Raw genomic sequence first — 18,817 nt, forward strand, 5'->3', positions numbered from 1 at the left:
TTTCATTAAAATGGAAATCCCATAGCGAGAAGTCCAATCAGTCATGAGCTTCTATTCATCTGTCCTTCAGTCAGAAAATAATCAGATGGCATTTTGAACTTTTACAAAATTCATAACTTAGGGTGCCTGGGTGGCTCAGTCGTTAAGTGTCTGCCTTTGGCTCAGGACATGATCCCAGGGTTCTGGGATCGAGCCCCACATCAGGCTCTCTGCTCAGCGGCAAGTCTGCTTCCTCCCTCTCCCACTCCCCTTGCTTATAGTCCCTCTCTTACTGTCTCTCTCTCTCTGTGACAAATAAATAAATAAAATCTTAAAAAAATATTCATAGCTTGTAAGGACTACCTGAAGGGACCACACTGAGTTAGAGGTCTTGTTTTTAAGGAACTTAGTGTCTAGCAGAATCCAGAAGAGATCTTCAGAAATGACAAAGTGAAAAGTGAAAGCTATCACAAGACAGAGTAAGCATTTATTCTATAGGATTCCAAGGAGAAATAAATTATTTGAGTACTGCAGAACAGGAAAGAAGGATTGAAGGCACAGTCCAAAGAGAATGTGGATTAGGAATTGAAAGACTAATAGCATATGAATACTCTAAGACATTAAAATTGCATAATTGTAGCGGTGCCTGGGTGGCTCAGTAGGTAAGCGTCTACCTTCTGCTCAGGTCATGATCTCAGGGTCCTGGGACAGATCCCGCATCAGGCTCCCTGCTCTGCGGGAGCCTGCTTTTCCCTCTCCCACTCCCCCTACTTGTGTTCCCTCTCTTGTCTCTCTCTCTGTCAAATAAATAAATAAAACAAAACAAAACATTGCATAATTGCATACTGAGTTACTTACAGTAAATATCAAAGATTGCTTGTTCAGACTGAAGTGTTTTCTGACCAGATGGTCCATAATACGTCACAGAGCAGGTAAATGGCATCTGTATGTCAGCCTTGGTTGCCTTGTACTCCAGGGATGAAGTCATGGTATAGAGCTGAGTTACCGGGTCCATTTGCTTTTTAAAAATTAAGACCACCACTGAAGAAAGTAAGAACACTAATGATAGCACCTTTCATTGGAAAAATCACAATTCTTAAATGTCACAACACCTTGATAAGTGGTTTTGTCCTTACTATATTTAACAGGAGAAAAAACTGACATGTACCGAGGTAGAATGTCTTTTCAGAACCATGAAATCAGAGACACAGACAGAAATAGAATCCTGGAATCCTATCTCCCACTCCCTTTAATTAACTTCTAGAACATGCCATATACAGAAATAATTCTTCTCTGCTCTTGATTCTTCTGCACAAGGACTAAAATGGTGTTTTAAAAAATCACTTAATGACTTAATGGTTACTGAAAGGAACAAAGCATAGAACCATAGATCAAAAAGGCCAATGCATTTAGATGCAGGGCAGTCTAAGGAATGCCTAGAGGAGAGAAGGTCAGAACAGGTCATCGGAATTTACTGCCCACTTCTTACCCACCTCCTTCAAGGGGTTGCAGCACTTTTCCATTCCTGTACCACGTGATGTTGCCATCTGGGTAACTGTCTTTTGAAATGCAGTCTCCCAGCTGCAAAATGAAAAGGAAATGTTGCTACCTTGGTTGCATCAGTGGTTGTCAATTTGAAAGCGTTGGACTCCTCAGGGGGTGCAGCTCTTCCAAAGGTTTCCTGACCCATTTATTATCCAAGCACTGACTGGGGACTGAATACATGCTCCCTTGCATTAAAAACAATGCCTAGTACTTCAAATTATGATCTCGCTCATTTAAAAACATGCAATAGATGCTGCCACTATTAATAAAATCACATTTGTCCAAAAGCATTACCAAATTCATTTTGACATTATTCGTTTTTAGTATTAACTAAATTACATAACTACATTAACATTGGCTATTCCCATGGTTCATAGATCTCAGCATGCAAGAATCATTAACAGGATGAAAGTGGGGCTGCCTCTCTGGTTTCATACTAATTAAAGTTCAGATACGTATATCTACCAAATCTGCAATTCCCACCACTTTTCTTCAAATGTGTTATGACTTTAATATTTAGCATTTATCAAATAATATTACAAAATAAGACAATCTGATTCAAAGAAATTTTCATTTGTTTGTATTTTTTTCTTCACAAAGGAAAATTTAGGTATTTTACTTAGTGAAATAAGATCATTAGTCAGTTGATGTGCCTAAATATAACCTCCAACTTTGTCTCCTCTCGATACAGCCTCTCTTCACACCTCTTAATGTGACTGTTCAAATTTGATCTTCTCATATCTTTACTTCAACTTTTTAATAGTTTAATCTGCCAACAGAGCAAAGTCCAAATTCCCTCCATGACATAAGGCTTGTTATAATCCAGCTTCTCTTTACTTCTCCAGATTTATCTTTTACTGCACTCTCGTGCCTACTGTCTTACCACACAAAGTTCCAGTAACACAAATAACGTGATGTTTCCTAAAAATGCTATTCTTCACATCTTATTATTTCATGTTGTCAGAAAACCTTTCAACCCTTGGTATGGAGAAAATCTACTCATCTTTCATGACTCCATTTAAGAGTTCACTGAAACAAGAAAGACTATACCTTTTCCCTTCCTCTGCTCACCTTCTCCTCCTTTCAGAAATGACTACATCTTCCTCTGTATTTCCCACTCTAACTCAGGCAGACTTTCTGATTGGTACCTGCAACACTGTCAACTCCACAAGAACAAAGTCTATCTTATTTGTCCTGGCATCTGAGGCCAGGAGAAGACATTGCTAAGTGAAGGCAATGAATCAAACGCAAGTTCTTACCTTTTTTAGCTGCTCTGTTTCAAGAAAAGGCGCTTGGCTTACAATTTCAGGTTTGGATGGTTGCTCTAAAGTCAAACAGAAAAAGGTTTTAAGTACACAAGAAAGAACAAAAGGACATTTGTGATTTGAATTATAGAAAAATAATTCACTTATTCAAAGCAAACACATTCCCATATAATCTGTAATTAAGAAATCTGGTTAGCCTACTCCTCCACGTATTTGCTTTATTATATTAAGTACTATTTTAAATGCTTATTACTCCTTTGAATTAAATATCTGTAATGTCTTCTGAATGCTTCATAAGCTATAAATATGGATTTGATAGTGAAATAGAGGTTAATATATGAAATATGAAAATGATTATTAACTGATTATCATGTATACTTTCCACTTACTAATAACTTCCAGCTACTTAGATGAAGACCTGAATCCACAAAGGGTACTTAATAAAAATGCAGATTTCTAAGCCTCCCTTGGCCAGAAGTAGGGACATCTCTAGGGACAGTCCTATAAATCAACTTTCTAAAACAAGCTCTCTACAAGATTTTTAGGCACAATGAAGTTTAAAAATCATGGTTCTAAAATCATGCTAACTAAAAAGAGTTAAGGGATATAAACGTTCAAGTTTTCTGTGTATCTCAAACCTTATCTTTAAAGTGAAATCACATTATGAAATTATAAATGTAAGGAAATCCTTCAAATTTGGAACAGAGATAATAGAAGTATCTCAAATGTAGGAAGTTCTAGAAGCATCCATTCTAAGAGAGCTTTCAGGAAGAACTAGTTAAAAATCACAGCAACAAGGCAGTATTCAAACTTATTTTAAGTTATTTACTCTTCGCTGTTAGTTATCTATCCCTGACAGAATTTTTACTTTTTAATTAGCTCTAACAATTAGTCTCCAGAAAATGGATATTCCCTCTTTGTCATTGATTTTTGTGAATCTCATGGGGCAAAACTATTCTATTCTCATATAAACAAATAAAGACAACAGGTTCTTCTTTCACTCATCGTCTCATTGTAATACCATCTCCAATACCTTTAGTTTCTATTACCAAAGGAGACTAAGTTGACTTTTATACAGTTATTATTTGTTTGGGATTCTGCTATCAGACATGTTGCCTACCCAGACCATTATAGAAAATAAGGATGAAGAAGAAAGTCTTTGGAAGAGCAAAATGGCTATCACCAAGACTGTGTAAAAAAAATATGTAAACTTCTTCATGTTACTATTGAGAGTTCATTTCCTTTTTACGTGATTGTTTTATATTAGAAATTGGAACAATGAATAATAATAGTAATCTTCCTATGTGTTCAACTTATGCCCTTTAACTACAGGAGAGCCAACTTACTATTAATTCTAGAAATATTACTCTAATTCAATTTGCACAAGATGGATTACTTTCTAAATATACCTACTGGAAACAAAACACAAGAAAGATAAAAAATAGAAAAAAGAAATACAGAAGAATAGAAAGGTGTAACAGAGACAGTTACATTATGACAAACAAAAAGTGACACCTGTTTTCCTGACCGTTAGAAAAATGACCAAAAAATTATTAAATCTGACCAAAAAGTCAGGATGAATAGCAATTTCTGTGAAACATATGGTAGGAGGTTAAAGCCTTCCACATTATCAGTAAGTGTGTTATCACAGTTTTAATGTAATGTCATTAATGTTCACAATTACAACTCTGAATTCCTGATAGAACATTAAATTCTGTTCTGAATTTATGTTTTAAGACAAATGTCTAAAATGTTTGAGAGAGGGATATATCCAAAATATTTAGGCAAAATAAAAATTCTCAATGCTTTAATAAGTAAGACAAACTTCTCTGGGAACTAAAATCAAGTATTTCGTGAGACCACTCTGAAAGCATAAGAGAGGTAAGATATTTAATTAATTTATGTGGTCAATCAAGAGTCAAAATTAATAAGAGAAAAAGAACAAATGGATTTTTGTTTCCCCTTCAGTAGTATCTATGCCTAGAATATAAAAAGAGGTTTAAAAAAAAATCATCTGAAAAAACTGAGGTTCTTCTTCTTTTTTTTTTTTTAATTGAGTCTTCTAATACAAAATGTAGGTGGGGCAGTGTTGCTAAACTGCATTACTTTCAGGTTCACCAAAATTATTTATCAAAACAGTTGGGCACGTACTTCCTCTTAGGCAAAATATATATATTTCTCTGCTTTGTAAACCTTATGATGTTTTATTCTTGCACATAAAATTATAAATACCTGGTGTGTTACAAGTTTTGGCCCTTACACATGGCCATGTATATATTCTTTCCATAAATATTTTCTAAAATTTATACTTATTTCCATAAAATGAAGCTGTGGAAAATCCAGAAAAACCTGGTGAAAGAATGCTTAATGTTTAGACTTCTTCACAGTGTAACTCATCTTTTTATTTGGAAGACAGTCACCATGGCTCTTGTGGAAGTGATGAGAATACCTACTCCAATTCCTTGAGTTCTTTTCTTCCAAACTTTTGTTTCAAACCCACGAGATATTTTATATGTAATTTTCTTTTATATTAGTTTGCAACAATCAATGGGTATTAGTTGGAGGACCATAAAAGAGGACATGTACTATTTTAGCAAAATTGCATATTGATTCCAAAGTGTTTAAAAAAAAAAAAACTTCATATGAATTATGCCTTAATATAATTCAGGGATTCATAACCAAGTATAGAATTGAAAGGGAAAGTCATAGTACAAATTTATTTGCATTATTAAAATAACTTTATCAAGGGTATCGCAGCCAGATGAGAATGTAGTGATGAAGGCCAAACTGCTCTCTATCACCCACAACGTACAGTGTTCTTACCAAAAACCACACACAGGAGAGCTTTTGATAGGGGAGGAAGGCAAGAAAAGAGAGGTTCACTGGTTACATTGACTCATGAAAGCTCCTCTCAGTACTTTGTCAGTCATTACCTCTTATAAATTCTGGTCCACTTTAAGTAAACAACCGTTAGCATGGAATCATAGTTTACTTCCTCATGAGATGGGAAAGGTAATTTTTATATTTAAAGAAGCGGAATAAAATAGGTCTCATTTGTTAAATAGGTCATTTTCTGCTTCCTTCCTTAAAAAAAAAATTCCTTGCAGGCTGATGAACTTTCACACGGAAGGTGAGAGGAAGGATGCTCGGTTCTGATAAAACTCTGAGAACAGTGACCGAATGAAAGCTCTAATGTAACTGTGTGAAGTAAGTCAGCACTGCCCGTCACTAAGCGAAGAACCAGTCCAAGTGTACAGTGTACAGTCCCTATGTCACGGAAACAGTTTTCCTTTTAACGAGTGGGCTTACAGGTTAGCCTACATGGTGGTTTTCAGATGCTTTTTTAGAGCTGGAGTCATTTTCCTTTTCTTCCCCACCCCAAATGAATGATCACGAAAAAAACCTTTGAAATATAGCGTGGGTGGGATTCTAGCCAGCAGAAGCAAATGCCTCCCCCTCCCCTGTCCTCTTCAGCAAAACTCCTCTGGAGGATCTAGGAATCAGTAAGAAAACGACCCTCAAATTCAAAGCATTTCTATTACTGTTGATGAGAGAAGCAGCCTTGGACTAGTGAACATCCTCAAGGTCAGAAATCAGCAACACACCTAACAAAGCCAGGTCTTCTGATGACCAGTCAGGGATTTTTCTGTTCCACCACCGACAGCCAGCTGGCAATCTGGGTACCCATTTGATTTCCAAAACTTTTGCACAGTGACTGGAATAAATCTTTGAGAACTTTAAATTTAAAGGCTTGACTGGTGTTTCTGAATGTTTTTATTAACTTCAAACGTGCATTAAATGCAAACACCTTTAATTTTGCTGCCATTCAATTCTTTTTTTTTAAAAAAAAAGCTGTATTCCTGGCAATAAAGAACATGACTTATTTGAACCTCAGGTGCTTTATGGACATAGCTGTTGTATCTGAGGTATAGTTTAAAGCTAAACAAATAAGCCTACAGCGGAGGGAGCAGAGTCATCGGTTATGGCCTCCAGTCTGAATAAGAACAGTCTGAGTTTGCCCATGAGGATGGCACTCTGCAGCAAGCTGAGCTGGGATTAGCTCACGTCAACCATACTCGATTCTGTAGTACACAATGCATGTTGCTAGGTGACTCGACAGAAGGAAACAGAGCACTGATTGATGAGCCTAGTAACTCTTAAGTGACTGCAATATACACATGCACAGAATAAAAGCCTCCCTGTCACAGCTGCTGTTGGCTTCACAAAATGTGACCCAAAGTAAATTCATTATTTAAAAAAAAAAAGTAAAGCCCCTATATGCTCTTGCAAATGCTTTCCTTATCATGAGCTGTGCCATTCATTTAATTGGACTTGGAGGGTTCCATGGTTTTTAGCATAAAACGCCATTTTCAAGAGTGTGTAACTTGTCTATTTAAATTCTCCCTGGCCCAGAGCCTGGAATGCAAATTCTGTTTCTGAGAATCACTTTGTTTTCAACAACATTCAACAGAGAAGGGGTAGGGGGTGTTGCCAGTATGTGGGGTGTGAGTTTGTTTTTCACAATCATAGAAATCCCCTGTATTCCAAAATATCTTACAAATTTTTATCAAAGCAGACCAACTGGATTTTTTTTCCCAGATGGCTGTATGATATATTCTTTAGGTGTACTCTGAAAATTGTCACAAATTATTCTTTTAAAGGAAACAACCTGGATTTTCTCAACTTTCTTGTAGACTAGCTTGATATTTGAGAATTTTAACACAGTGAGAAAGAAACCTGGCAATGACGAAGCCATACACATAACCTTCGGGGTGCTATGACTTAATCTCTACCTACTGTCATACATTCTTGTTGTGAACTTAGTATTTATGACATCAGGGCCTAATTCAAAAAATTGTATTGGTTGTTCTCTTTACAGAAAGTGTCCCTAGAAGTGCACCATCCATCTTCCTAGTAACATCAAAGTGAAATGAAAGAAAAAAAGGAAGGAAGAAAGAAAGAGAAAGAAAGAAAAAAGAGGGGCCATTGGCAAATAAAGGAGGCAGATTATTTGGGGTATTTAATGGAAGGCATGACTGGTAAACACTTGGAATTTGGTGTGATTCATAAAATGACTAAGAAGGGTGGATGGTTTCTGGAAAGTGCCTTCTAAGCTGAAAGGTAATCAACTGAAACATGTAATATGCTCTTACAATGTTCTTCTGGAGAACAAAGGTTTCTTTTGATAGTACAAGAATTCTTTGAATCCGTGTCAGGAGCCCATAGGAGCTTTGAAATCTATATAAATACTTAAGGGACAGTTCCACTTAGTTGCATAGGCTATTACAAGAGAAATGGGAAAAATCCACGGTTGTTTGCTATAGTAGCCCTCTGGGCTGCTTTCTTCCCTATTTATTTTAACAATTTCTAGGTGCTGCCATGTTATCAGAAAGCAGAGGGGGAAAAAACTGAAAAGTGAGACCTTCTTCCCTAGTTAAAAAAGACTGGCATTCTGAAACTTTTGAGACCTATTTTCTCCCTGTAATTGCTAATATATTATGATGTAACAGGAGGTGGGATTTTTTTACCTGAATATTAAAAGATAAAATGTTTAATTAGAACTTCTCAAGTCATTCATTTGCATAGCTATTTGCACAGTAACATTAACTATATGTTATCATTAGGCAAAGTAACTTTGCCATAATGACTACAGTAATTACTCCAAGTTTCTTCTTCTGACTTCTCTTCTTCCAATCTTACTCTACTTCTTCCCCCTAAGGTATTCCACAGATGCATTCAGGGTGTGGTGAGCTTTTTTATTTGGGGGCAATTTTCTAAACCAAAACACTTTGAAGAACTAAAGCAACATTATTAAAGGCCAGGATATATGTACGTGTGTGTGTGTGTGTGTGTGTGTAATACTACATACACACATATTTTGACACACACACGCACACACACATAAAAAGCTTAGATTTCTAAGTCAAAAGATGGTTTGGATTTGCTTATAGTTATTGTTTAATATGTAAAAATATTATTTTTATATGGGTCAGTCTGATACATACGTGTGTATTTGCGTGACATGCATGATTATATGTATGTATCACATATCTACGTATATCTCATAGACTATTCATTTGTACATGTCAGTGAAAGTAAAAGACCACATGCCAGTTTTCACTTTGTGGTACTTCGTATCCCAGGAAATGTTACCCAACAAAACAACAGAGAATATTCTTTTAGTTCCTCGCTGCAGAACTCCTATTTGAATTTCAGGGGTTTTGTTTTCCTCACTGCCAGCATGCTTGAGCAGAATGAAGATCGTCAGAAGTCCTCTCACAGAGATGCCTGCCGTGGAGACACTACAGAGCATTCACTCTTCTTGCTGAAGAACATTTTCTAGTACCAGCCATCAATCCCACTTAGCAGTTACACTGCAGACTACTTACTGAACACCTTGACTATTGTAGGTGCCTCAAACACGTTGTCCTCAGTTACTAGCATGCACACAAATCTCTTTTCATCACTGATCCTTGCATTACTGATAGACAAAGTGTAGTTTTCTGAGAGGCTCAATCTGTCTCTGTATTCTGGTACATCGTCGTACTGCACACTTTTCTTTGTAGAGGACCTGAAGGCAATAAATACTGGGGAGCCATCGGGCTTTTCCTAAAAATTAAAATAACAATACATTTTAAAAACAAGCATATTCAGATGTTTCAGGATTACATCCAGAATAACAAAACTTCTTGGCCATATTCTTCCACCAATATTTATAGTTCTGTCCAAAAGGAGTAATTTTGGATATGAGCCTCATTTAAGTCTTTGTTTACAGAAAATGACTCTTCATAAGAGGAAAGGCTCTACGTTCTTTTACAGGTATCAGTTTAAATATGTGAAAATGGAAAGACAAAGCTATTGGAATCTGAGCTTCTCTTGCATCAAAGGACAGAATTAGTGACTGTTCTGAAAACAAGAAGGGTTGGCATTGTATCTAATTTAAAAGAAAAAAAATAGATGAAAACAAACACACAAATGCACAAATGATATTCAGCTAACCATCAGAGCAAGCATACATGTGGGCTGCAAATACTCAGAAGTTCTGGGCAGTTATCCTTTGCATATTCATTACTTTAATCCACATATTTTAAACGTCCACACCTTTCAGTTTCAGCCAAAACTGACAGAGCTGACCTTTACTCATAACATAATTTAATGAGTCTTCATGGAGGAACAGTATGTGCCCTTATGAAACAATCATGTCCATTAAGCAACAGAATCAGATTAATCACTAAAATCCATAGTTTTGCTATCTGAGTCATAAAACTTAGCTCAGAGAGCTTTCATATAAAAACTTATTATCAAAATAAAATATAATCTGGCATGGACAATTATGCCAAGAGCCCAAGACTTACAATTCATCTCTTCCTTTGCTCCCACAAAAATTCTCTTAGCTAATAAGCAATTTGATCTAAGATAGAAGCCAATTTCTCTTCTACTTACCTCACAAGGTCTTCGAGAAAATAAAATATGATAAAACATTTTAAAGTGCATGGCAAATTCCAAGGTACTACGGGGAGTTACATTTTAAAAATTATTAATATTTATTACTTTTATGGACTAAATGTTTGTGTCACCACCAAATTCCTATGTCGAAGCCCTCCACCCCAGGGTGCTGATATTTGGAGGTGGAGCCTTTGAGAGGTCAGTATGTTTAGATGAAGGACTAGAATGGTGCCTTTATGACAGGATTAGTACCCTTATAAGAAGAGGAAGAAAACACAGGTTATATGAGTACATAGCAAAATGGCAGCTATCTGCAAATCAAGACAAGGATCCTCATGAAGAGACAAATTTGCCAGCACCTTGATCTTGAACTTCCCAGCCTCCAGAACTGTGAGAAATAAATAGTTGCTGTTGAAGCCCCTAGTCTACAGTGTTCGGTTATAGCACTGCAAGCCAAGACAATTACTAAGCTAATTTTAGAGCCCAAAAGCTTTAGTTGGTTGAATATCTGAATACATTAATAATATTCTCCTTAAATTTTTAAATTTTGTCACAGGTTTGCAATGCAAATCCTTACTCTAAATCATTCCTTCACTGAGGGAAATATTTTAAACCAGTCCCTTATGTTTCTGTATTCATACACTTGTGCAATAAATAATAGTTATTAACCATATGCCAGGTACTTTCCTTGGGTTTTCAACGCAGTAACGGATTTAATACTCCTAACGACCCTGTAAGTTAGAGTTGTAATATCAGATTCATTTACAGATTACACAGTGCAGACAGAAGCTGGTTAAGTAAATTGTCCAAGGTCCCAGCTAGCGTAGGGGACCTCAGCAGAGCAAAGATTGAAGCTTTGCAGTGTGGCTCCACGATGACTTCACTACAGCACTCTTCGTAGCTGTTAGCTGCCCCTTCTGTACCAGCACTGGGGCAGATGCTGAAGAAGAGGCCAGGGTCAAGGAGGGCCCGTGCTGTGATGAGCACCAGGAGTTATACACGACTAATGAATCACTGAATGCTACATCAAAAACCAGTGATGCCCTACACGCTGGCTAACTGAACATTAAAAAAAAGAAAAGAAAGAAAGAGGGTGGGGGGGGGGGGAAGTGTGGCAAGGATCACATGGAACCGGGATCTCCATTCACAGGCAGATGACCCTGCAGAAGGGGAGAAGCCAATCTGTCCTTCCTCTGTGTCTGGCCTCCTTCACGCTTTCTACACCTACCGTTTGTCTTTCAGCTTTCATTAAATTAGAGCTTGCCGACTCTGCCTACAAATCGACACTGGTTTTAGAGCCCCTGGTACTTCAAATGCATCTCATCTTATTGCCGAAGCTCTTTGCTTTAATTAAGCATTTGAAAACTGTCATTATAATGTTTCCACCTCCACTGTACTAGTTCAGTTTGGGTGAAAATTACTCCCTGAATCATCAGCGGGAAGGTCTACGATCACGATTTTTCAACATCTGTGTTCCACTTATTTTGGCAGTAGGTTCGACTCAACAGGTGAAGCAGGTGGTAGTCTCGCTTGGAGTTTGAGGGGTGTGAACAGACCTTGTCCTCACAGGCCTTAGCTTCCTTTTTCCACTTTTATAGTAAACCAGAAATAGTTCAACATTCTCCAGTGTGAGCAGGTATCAGCAGGGGAGTACAGGGAAGTGCTGAGCTGCCTCACCTCCTTCCTCTGCTGTCACATGATCCCCCCGCACCCCGCACACGCGCATACACTTAGAGCCCCACAGCCAGAACAAGGACCATGTGCCAAGCACCCCGTCAATACTCTGCTATGAATTACTTCATGTAACCCTCACACCACTGAGGGAAAACTATTCTTATCATCCCCTTTTCAGAGATGAGAGAATGGAGATTCATTCACTTGTCCAGAATCTGACAGCATGTATATTGTAGAACATGTTGGTCTGACTTAAGAACCCACATTTTGAAAGACTGTGTTCTACCCCCAGCTTGGGTGCAAACTAAGCATATTTCCCAAAGTGTGTTCTGCAGTAGTTAAAAAAAAAAAAAAAGAAGAAGAAGAAGAAATGAAGCAAGCTTAGACTATCTAGAACTATCTAGAAGGCATCTTAGTATATGAAAGGCTCTGAGAAATACTGTGATAAAGAAAGTTTTCAAATATTATTTGACCATCAGATTTTTTTTCCCTATTCAAATACCTTTTAACATTTCAAGGAACTTGGGAAAAACTGCCATTGTATTCAAGGAAGCATAAGTCTACTTCAGGGTCAAAACTATGTGAGTCTCATGTGATTCAGCATTGGGAAACTGGGCCAGAAAGACACCTTTTTTGGTTTCTGTAATTAAAGTGAAACACCTTATCAGTCAATGTTACCTAGCCACCCAAATCATCTATCAGGTATCTACCCTCCATTTCTAGACCCATCTGTGCCTCCATACCCGAGAAAGTATGATCTCTCATCTGTAAGATAGGAGTAAAGTGAACAATGTTAAATGTAAAAAGGACCAGCCACATCAAAGAAGTTCTAAGACAACACTAGAAACAAACTTCTAATGCTGATGACTAATTCCCAATGAATATTTGGGTACTCTAGCAACTGGTGTATTTTGCCTTTGCAATAGCCACACCAAACAACACGAGTATGTGGAGAAAGGCTGCCAACTTCCACTAAGCTCTGTTCTACACACGACTGATTTTACTCTGAAACTCTGCTTTTTCCTGTGCCTCTAATATTTAAGGTTCAATCTTTCAGACTAATATGATCTAAGAATTACGTGTTTATTGGCTTTATTTTAAAATAGAACTTCTTATGTAAGATTTAGGTATTACTCTTTTGAGATATTCAACACATAATTCTGCCTTCCTGCATTTGTATCCACAGTTGACCATTGCCATTATGTTAATTTGAAATTCACATTTACTCACAGAAGGAGTATTACCTCAAAAAACAGAAACAACAACAAAAAGCTAGAAGTAATTAGCCAAGTCCAAATTAGGTTACACTTACATATTTCCATTTGCCAAACATGAGATTCTGAGGTACATCGAGTCGGCAAGGCATGATAATAGTATCTCCATATGCTGAGTTTACAGTATACCATCCAAGGCCTTTAGGAAAAAGAAAAAAGAAAGAGAAGATGTTAAATGTTTTCTTGAACTAACTAAGCAAATAACTTCAGGATGTGCATCTTAATGAAGATTTCCTATTATAATTTTATCTTAAATGACTATAAAAAGTATGAAACTAGAACGTATCTCCTATTTAAATATCAACAACTCTTATTTAGCTATTAAACCTTTGACTGTCACACATTTCAAGTTTACAGACCCTCTATTTTACCAGTGAAGAGAAAACTGTGTGTTGCAAAGGAACATAGTGGAATGTGAAAGTATATTTTTTTCGTAAGTATATATGCCATAGGAAAAAAAAATGTATGTTACATTTCAGAGACAAGTGGGACTACACAAGGATTAACATGTTTAAAATTCTCAAAATGAGTTTTAAATATATTTTTCATTTGAAAATATTGTCAAATTTATCTTCTGGAAAAATTTTTTAAAACTACTAAAAATTAAACTAATACATATAAGACCACAACCAAATTTTAGGTATAAGTAGGAAAATGGCTTACTGTATACTAGCAATGTTTAATATATTAGTTTTAACTTTAATTATGCATAGAATATTAAGAAGACAGGAATCTGAAGTATAAAAATTCTTTGTAAGGTGTTTATCAAGTGGTTATCTTGAATTCTGGGTAGACAATCTAACTTAAACCATAATTTGCTACTAAGGTACAGAAAAGTTCCTGGTCTTATTTCATTCTTTACTGAGAAAAAATGTAGATTACAAAAAAATTAAAATGTCATAACCCCACAACTTTTGCATATGTATGCAACATACTATTCAAACCTGTAGACATTCATGAAGTTTAAAAAAACTCAGGCATTTAACTTGACAAGAGTACTTAGGAAATATTTCAGATTTTTTAACCTTATTTTGCTCACACTGGTTTTTAAGATTAAATATGTTTACAATTAAATATCTATTAAGAAATGTCATCACTGGATAGAGTGTGAACGAGCTAACTTAATTTGAAACTGTAGTGGGGGGGGCGGGGAGAAAGATATTTTATCCACCAGGTGGTGCTGAAGTGCAAAGCTAAGGCCATTTGAAACACAAATACCATTTTATGACTTTCTGAGAAAACAAGACAGTGGACACTTTGACTGTTACCCATCAATCACAATGCATAGGAAAATTTCATATAGGGATAAAAATCATTACCTTTGGTAAAGAACAAAAAGGTAATAAAATTCCTTTTTTAAAATCCTGTCAACTGAAGAAGGTACTTCCTTTAAAGCAATTTTGCCACAGTGAACAAAATCATTACAAGAAACACAAACTTCATGTAAATATGCCTCAGAACAATTAGTTTCCAGCATTTTTACATTGTTAAAATAAAGAATACAAAGTGTAAGCCATGATAATGTGCTTTTCACTGGCTATTGAAGACAAGTAGTTTTCCAGAACTGTTTATCATATGTTCAGTATTATAATAAAAATTACCTCAATAGCTTTTAAATTGTTTAGTGTTTCCCAAACTGTAACTTTAATTCCTTTTACCTTCAAACCACTGCAGCACATAGACTATAAATAAAGACATGGTCTCTTCAGCCTTGTTAAAATACAAATTGTGAGGGTTTAGATATGTCGTTGCAGATATGCAAACTAATGAGAATTAAAAGTTACTTTATTTCTCAATATAGTACCTGTTTTCTATAATGCTTTGTATGCTAAATGTGGAACTTTTAACATGTATTTTAAGATCCGTTGATGCACTGCACTGGCATAGGTATGCCAACCCATGAAAACAATTTTGTAATTTAATGTTTTTTCACCAGTATGTGCCAACTCACTTGAATATATAACAACTCTAAGATGATCCAGACCTATAATTTAAATTATGGCAGGACGCACCCCTCTAATTATCTCCTATCACTTGTAAAAGCACACCTTCTTTTGACAATCGGTGGTACTCCCATGGTTGGTCAAGGAGTGAAAACAGTTCACACTCTAGAGCTTAGGTTCCAAGGAGGTGAATCCTTTGCTAGGTACACAGGGAAAACAAGAAAATTCTTTATGCAAAAAATGTAATTCTTTGCTATTTCTTACTGACCCTTTTCCTTTTCTCTTCCTTACAGAACTTTAATGTGCTATATGGATACCAAATTTTGTAACAGATTTTAAAGATACAGGAATTTCAAGTACATCGTGTATTATTAGTATACTGAAGTACAACTACAACAATGAAGGGACCATATATTCTTATCTTTGTATCCCCAGGAACAATGCTTGGCATCAAACAGGCATGATATTGGATTTCTCACTTGAATGTTCTGAAATCCTTTCCATTTTGATTATTAAATTAACATCTTTGAAAATCAGGGAGGAGTTGGTACCATTGGAACCTCGGGAATTCTTTTTTTTTTTAAAGATTTTATTTATTTATCTGACAGACAGAGATCACAAATAGGCAGAGAGGCAGGAAGCGGGGGGCGGGGGTTGGTGGGGGTAAGCATTCTCCCTCCTCCCACCGAGGAGGGAGCCTGATGCCTGATGCCACGAGCCGAACGAAGGCAGAGGCTTTAACCCACTGAGCCACCTAGGCACCCCAGAACTTTGGGAATTCTTATTCCTACCACATACTCTAATAAAGGCTGTCCTAGATTGCCTCTGATACCGGAGAACATGGATTTACGCTTGCAGGGCACTCGTTTCTGAAGAGAAACAAACACAAAGCAAACACCTTGTAAGAGATCATGGAGTATTTCTCTCTACCGAACTTTATTATTAATTTCAGGAGAAATTAAGGATTATCTGTGCTCTGTGGTTTACGAATGATCATGTGAAATGCCTTCTTTTTTTCTTACGGTGATGACCACAAAGCAAAGGGTTGTTTTGCAAAGTATTTGAGAATTCATGAGTTGGGTCTTTTAATGACATCTTGAGATCCCAAATTAGCCAGAACAGGACTCTGCATAAGAAACCTAAGGGAAATAAGACATGTGACAAGCCTAAGGGCAGCAGCTAAAAGGCCAATGGTTATAGACAGAAGCCCTGGTCTCTAGTCTTAGGGCACAGAGGATGATAATCAGTTGGACTCCTAGGAGTCAAAGATATGAAATTTCCGAAATAACTGTCAAGTTTGCTATAGTCATCAACGTTCCTCTTTTCTAAGCGTATACCAACTCCCACTTTCATCTGGGAGAAAGACCAAAGGCTTGAATCTGTGGTACAGTTAACATCCCTAACCCTGCAGAGATAAAATGGCTACATAACCACTGTGATTTGGTGATGAATTAGCATCCTGATTCCTACAGATGTCTCAGTCTTTGAGATGAAGTGCCAGTGAGACCCAAAGTACCTGTCAACACAAATGGTTCTGTTTACACTTTTCACAGAAGCAAAAGATTCTATCTTGGATTTGCCAAGTCTGAATTGAATTTAACTCACTAAAATTCCCCTGCAATTTTCTCCCTGCAATATTAGTTGGTTAAATTATTCATGTTTTTGTAGACTAGAGATTATTGGACACTATTACAAATATAGAATGATCACGATGTCTTTCCTCAAAGCTAAATATAAAATATAAAAGGAATGAGTGTGGGCACAAGTGTGTGCATTTCTATATTGTACATGTTATATCTTTGTGTATATGTATGTATCATAAGATATTTTAAACTGAGCTAAAAACCTTCTGTATTAAGTATGTTCTATAAATGTAAGGTATTATTATGAATTATTAATATTGCTGTTGCCATCAAAATGTCCCAACATAAAATAAAATGCAAAAATGTGTTACACTCAAGAAGCAGTATGTAATTATTTAAGAAGTTTTTTAAGGAAGAGTTAATAACTACAGATAAAGAATAATAGAACTAAGAAGGTTATATAGGAGAATTCAATAAAAAACACAATGGGAAAAGCACAGCATAAGAAAAATCTCCGGGGCACCTGGGTGGCTCAGTTGGTTAAGCAACCGCCTTTGGCTCAGGTCATGGTCCCGGAATCCCGGGATTGAGTCCTGCATCAGGCTCCCAGCTCCACGGGGAGTCTGCTTCTCCCTCTGACCTTCTCGCCTCTCATGCTCTCTCTGTCTCTCAAATAAATAAATAAATAAAATATTTTAAGAAAAATCTCCAAGCCCAATAATTCTGACATATCAAATCTCAGATAAGTGATCATAAATACAACATAGCTTTGTTATGCATTTTGTACAGCAAATAATTTAAGGAGGCACTGAAACAGACTCTGGTATAATTTTTGAAATTAGGTGAACACAGTTCATTTCTAACTGAACTAATAAAAATGTAATTATTGTGCCCATATTGGTGAGGTATACTTTTTCTGTATAAACTAATTCTTAAAGACTATCAAGTTCAGAGTAATCATTCCCTTTGCATTGCTGATATACAGACATTTTGAATGGAGGTATCTTAAAATTCAGAACCTGCCACTACATTTCAAGCAGAACAGTAAATAATATAGAAAAGAGGAGGAGAATTATAGAGTCTATTTTCACATGCTGTAGCTTAGCCTGGTTAATTATTTTTTATTGCACTAACACTTCAATATCATCCTCATCCTTCGAAGCATTGTTCTAAGCTCTGTAGCTCTGTTAGGTGACATAGAAGCGTTATTCACAATCACAACTGGCACAGAACTTAGGACATAAGAACTAAATTACAGTTCTACAGAAATTTTGGAGAAATTTATTTGTGCAGAGGAATTGCTGGGGAGGAAGCAAGTAGAATTGAGAAAGCTATCCTTAGAAATGACTTTCATATTTATTTGACTGATTTTGACAGGTAAACATGCTAGTGTCCCTATGAGCTTTTTTCTTTTTAATGAATTAAGACATACAGAATTCTAATTAAACATATAAATATTTTGTAACATCAGTTCATAGCTGTGTTTCTCAACCTCATCACTAATGACATTCGTAGTGCCCTACTCCCAGCTATGGCAATGAAAAGTTACTAGACAGGACAAATGTCCCCTGGAAGGCAAAACTGCCCACCAAACTTCCATCTAGTTGAAACTGCTAGTTTAGATCTTCAACTACTGGTTTTCTGTATTCAATAAAATTGGCTTCTGTTGATCATTGTTGTAAAGTAGAATCTCAGTATAGGACTAAATAATCACTGAATATGAACAGAGGGATGGAGGCAGAAGTGGCACATAATAACACTTAGCTATTATCAACTTTGTTTTCCTCACAGAAACACATTATATTCAACTATGATAGGGAGATTGATTCCTGACTCTGAGGATTTGAGATCCAATCTCTTCACAGAGATTACAAAAAAATATTCTATTTTAGCAAATCTACTTCATGTATCATGATCAAGCACAAATTATACATACTATATATATTTTCTAAGCTATATGTACTATATGTATTTTATTTAATGTGATAAAATATCTATCGATAGAGGGTGAACTAGATACCTTTTTTTAAGATTTTATTTATTTATTTGACAGACAGAGATCACAAGTAGGCAGAGAGGCAGGCAGAGAGAGAAGAGGAAGCAGGCTC

At 36.3% G+C, this 18,817-nt stretch overlaps 1 protein-coding gene across 2 annotated transcripts in view; it reads right to left on the reverse strand.

Moving 5' to 3' along the window:
- Positions 1-18,817, reverse strand: part of ALCAM (activated leukocyte cell adhesion molecule) — a 209,421-nt gene that overhangs the window by 43,838 nt on the left and 146,766 nt on the right. For both annotated transcript variants that reach the window (XM_059392044.1, XM_059392043.1), the window contains exons 2-6: positions 13,222-13,322; positions 9,179-9,398; positions 2,784-2,848; positions 1,473-1,560; positions 838-1,020 (exon numbers count right to left, since the gene is read on the reverse strand). In XM_059392044.1, coding sequence (XP_059248027.1) covers positions 838-1,020; positions 1,473-1,560; positions 2,784-2,848; positions 9,179-9,398; positions 13,222-13,322 — 657 coding nt within the window. The remainder of the gene's footprint in view (positions 1-837; positions 1,021-1,472; positions 1,561-2,783; positions 2,849-9,178; positions 9,399-13,221; positions 13,323-18,817) is intronic.

The sequence above is a fragment of the Mustela nigripes genome, chromosome 2, assembly GCF_022355385.1.
Source record: "Mustela nigripes isolate SB6536 chromosome 2, MUSNIG.SB6536, whole genome shotgun sequence".
Taxonomy (NCBI): domain Eukaryota; kingdom Metazoa; phylum Chordata; class Mammalia; order Carnivora; family Mustelidae; genus Mustela; species Mustela nigripes.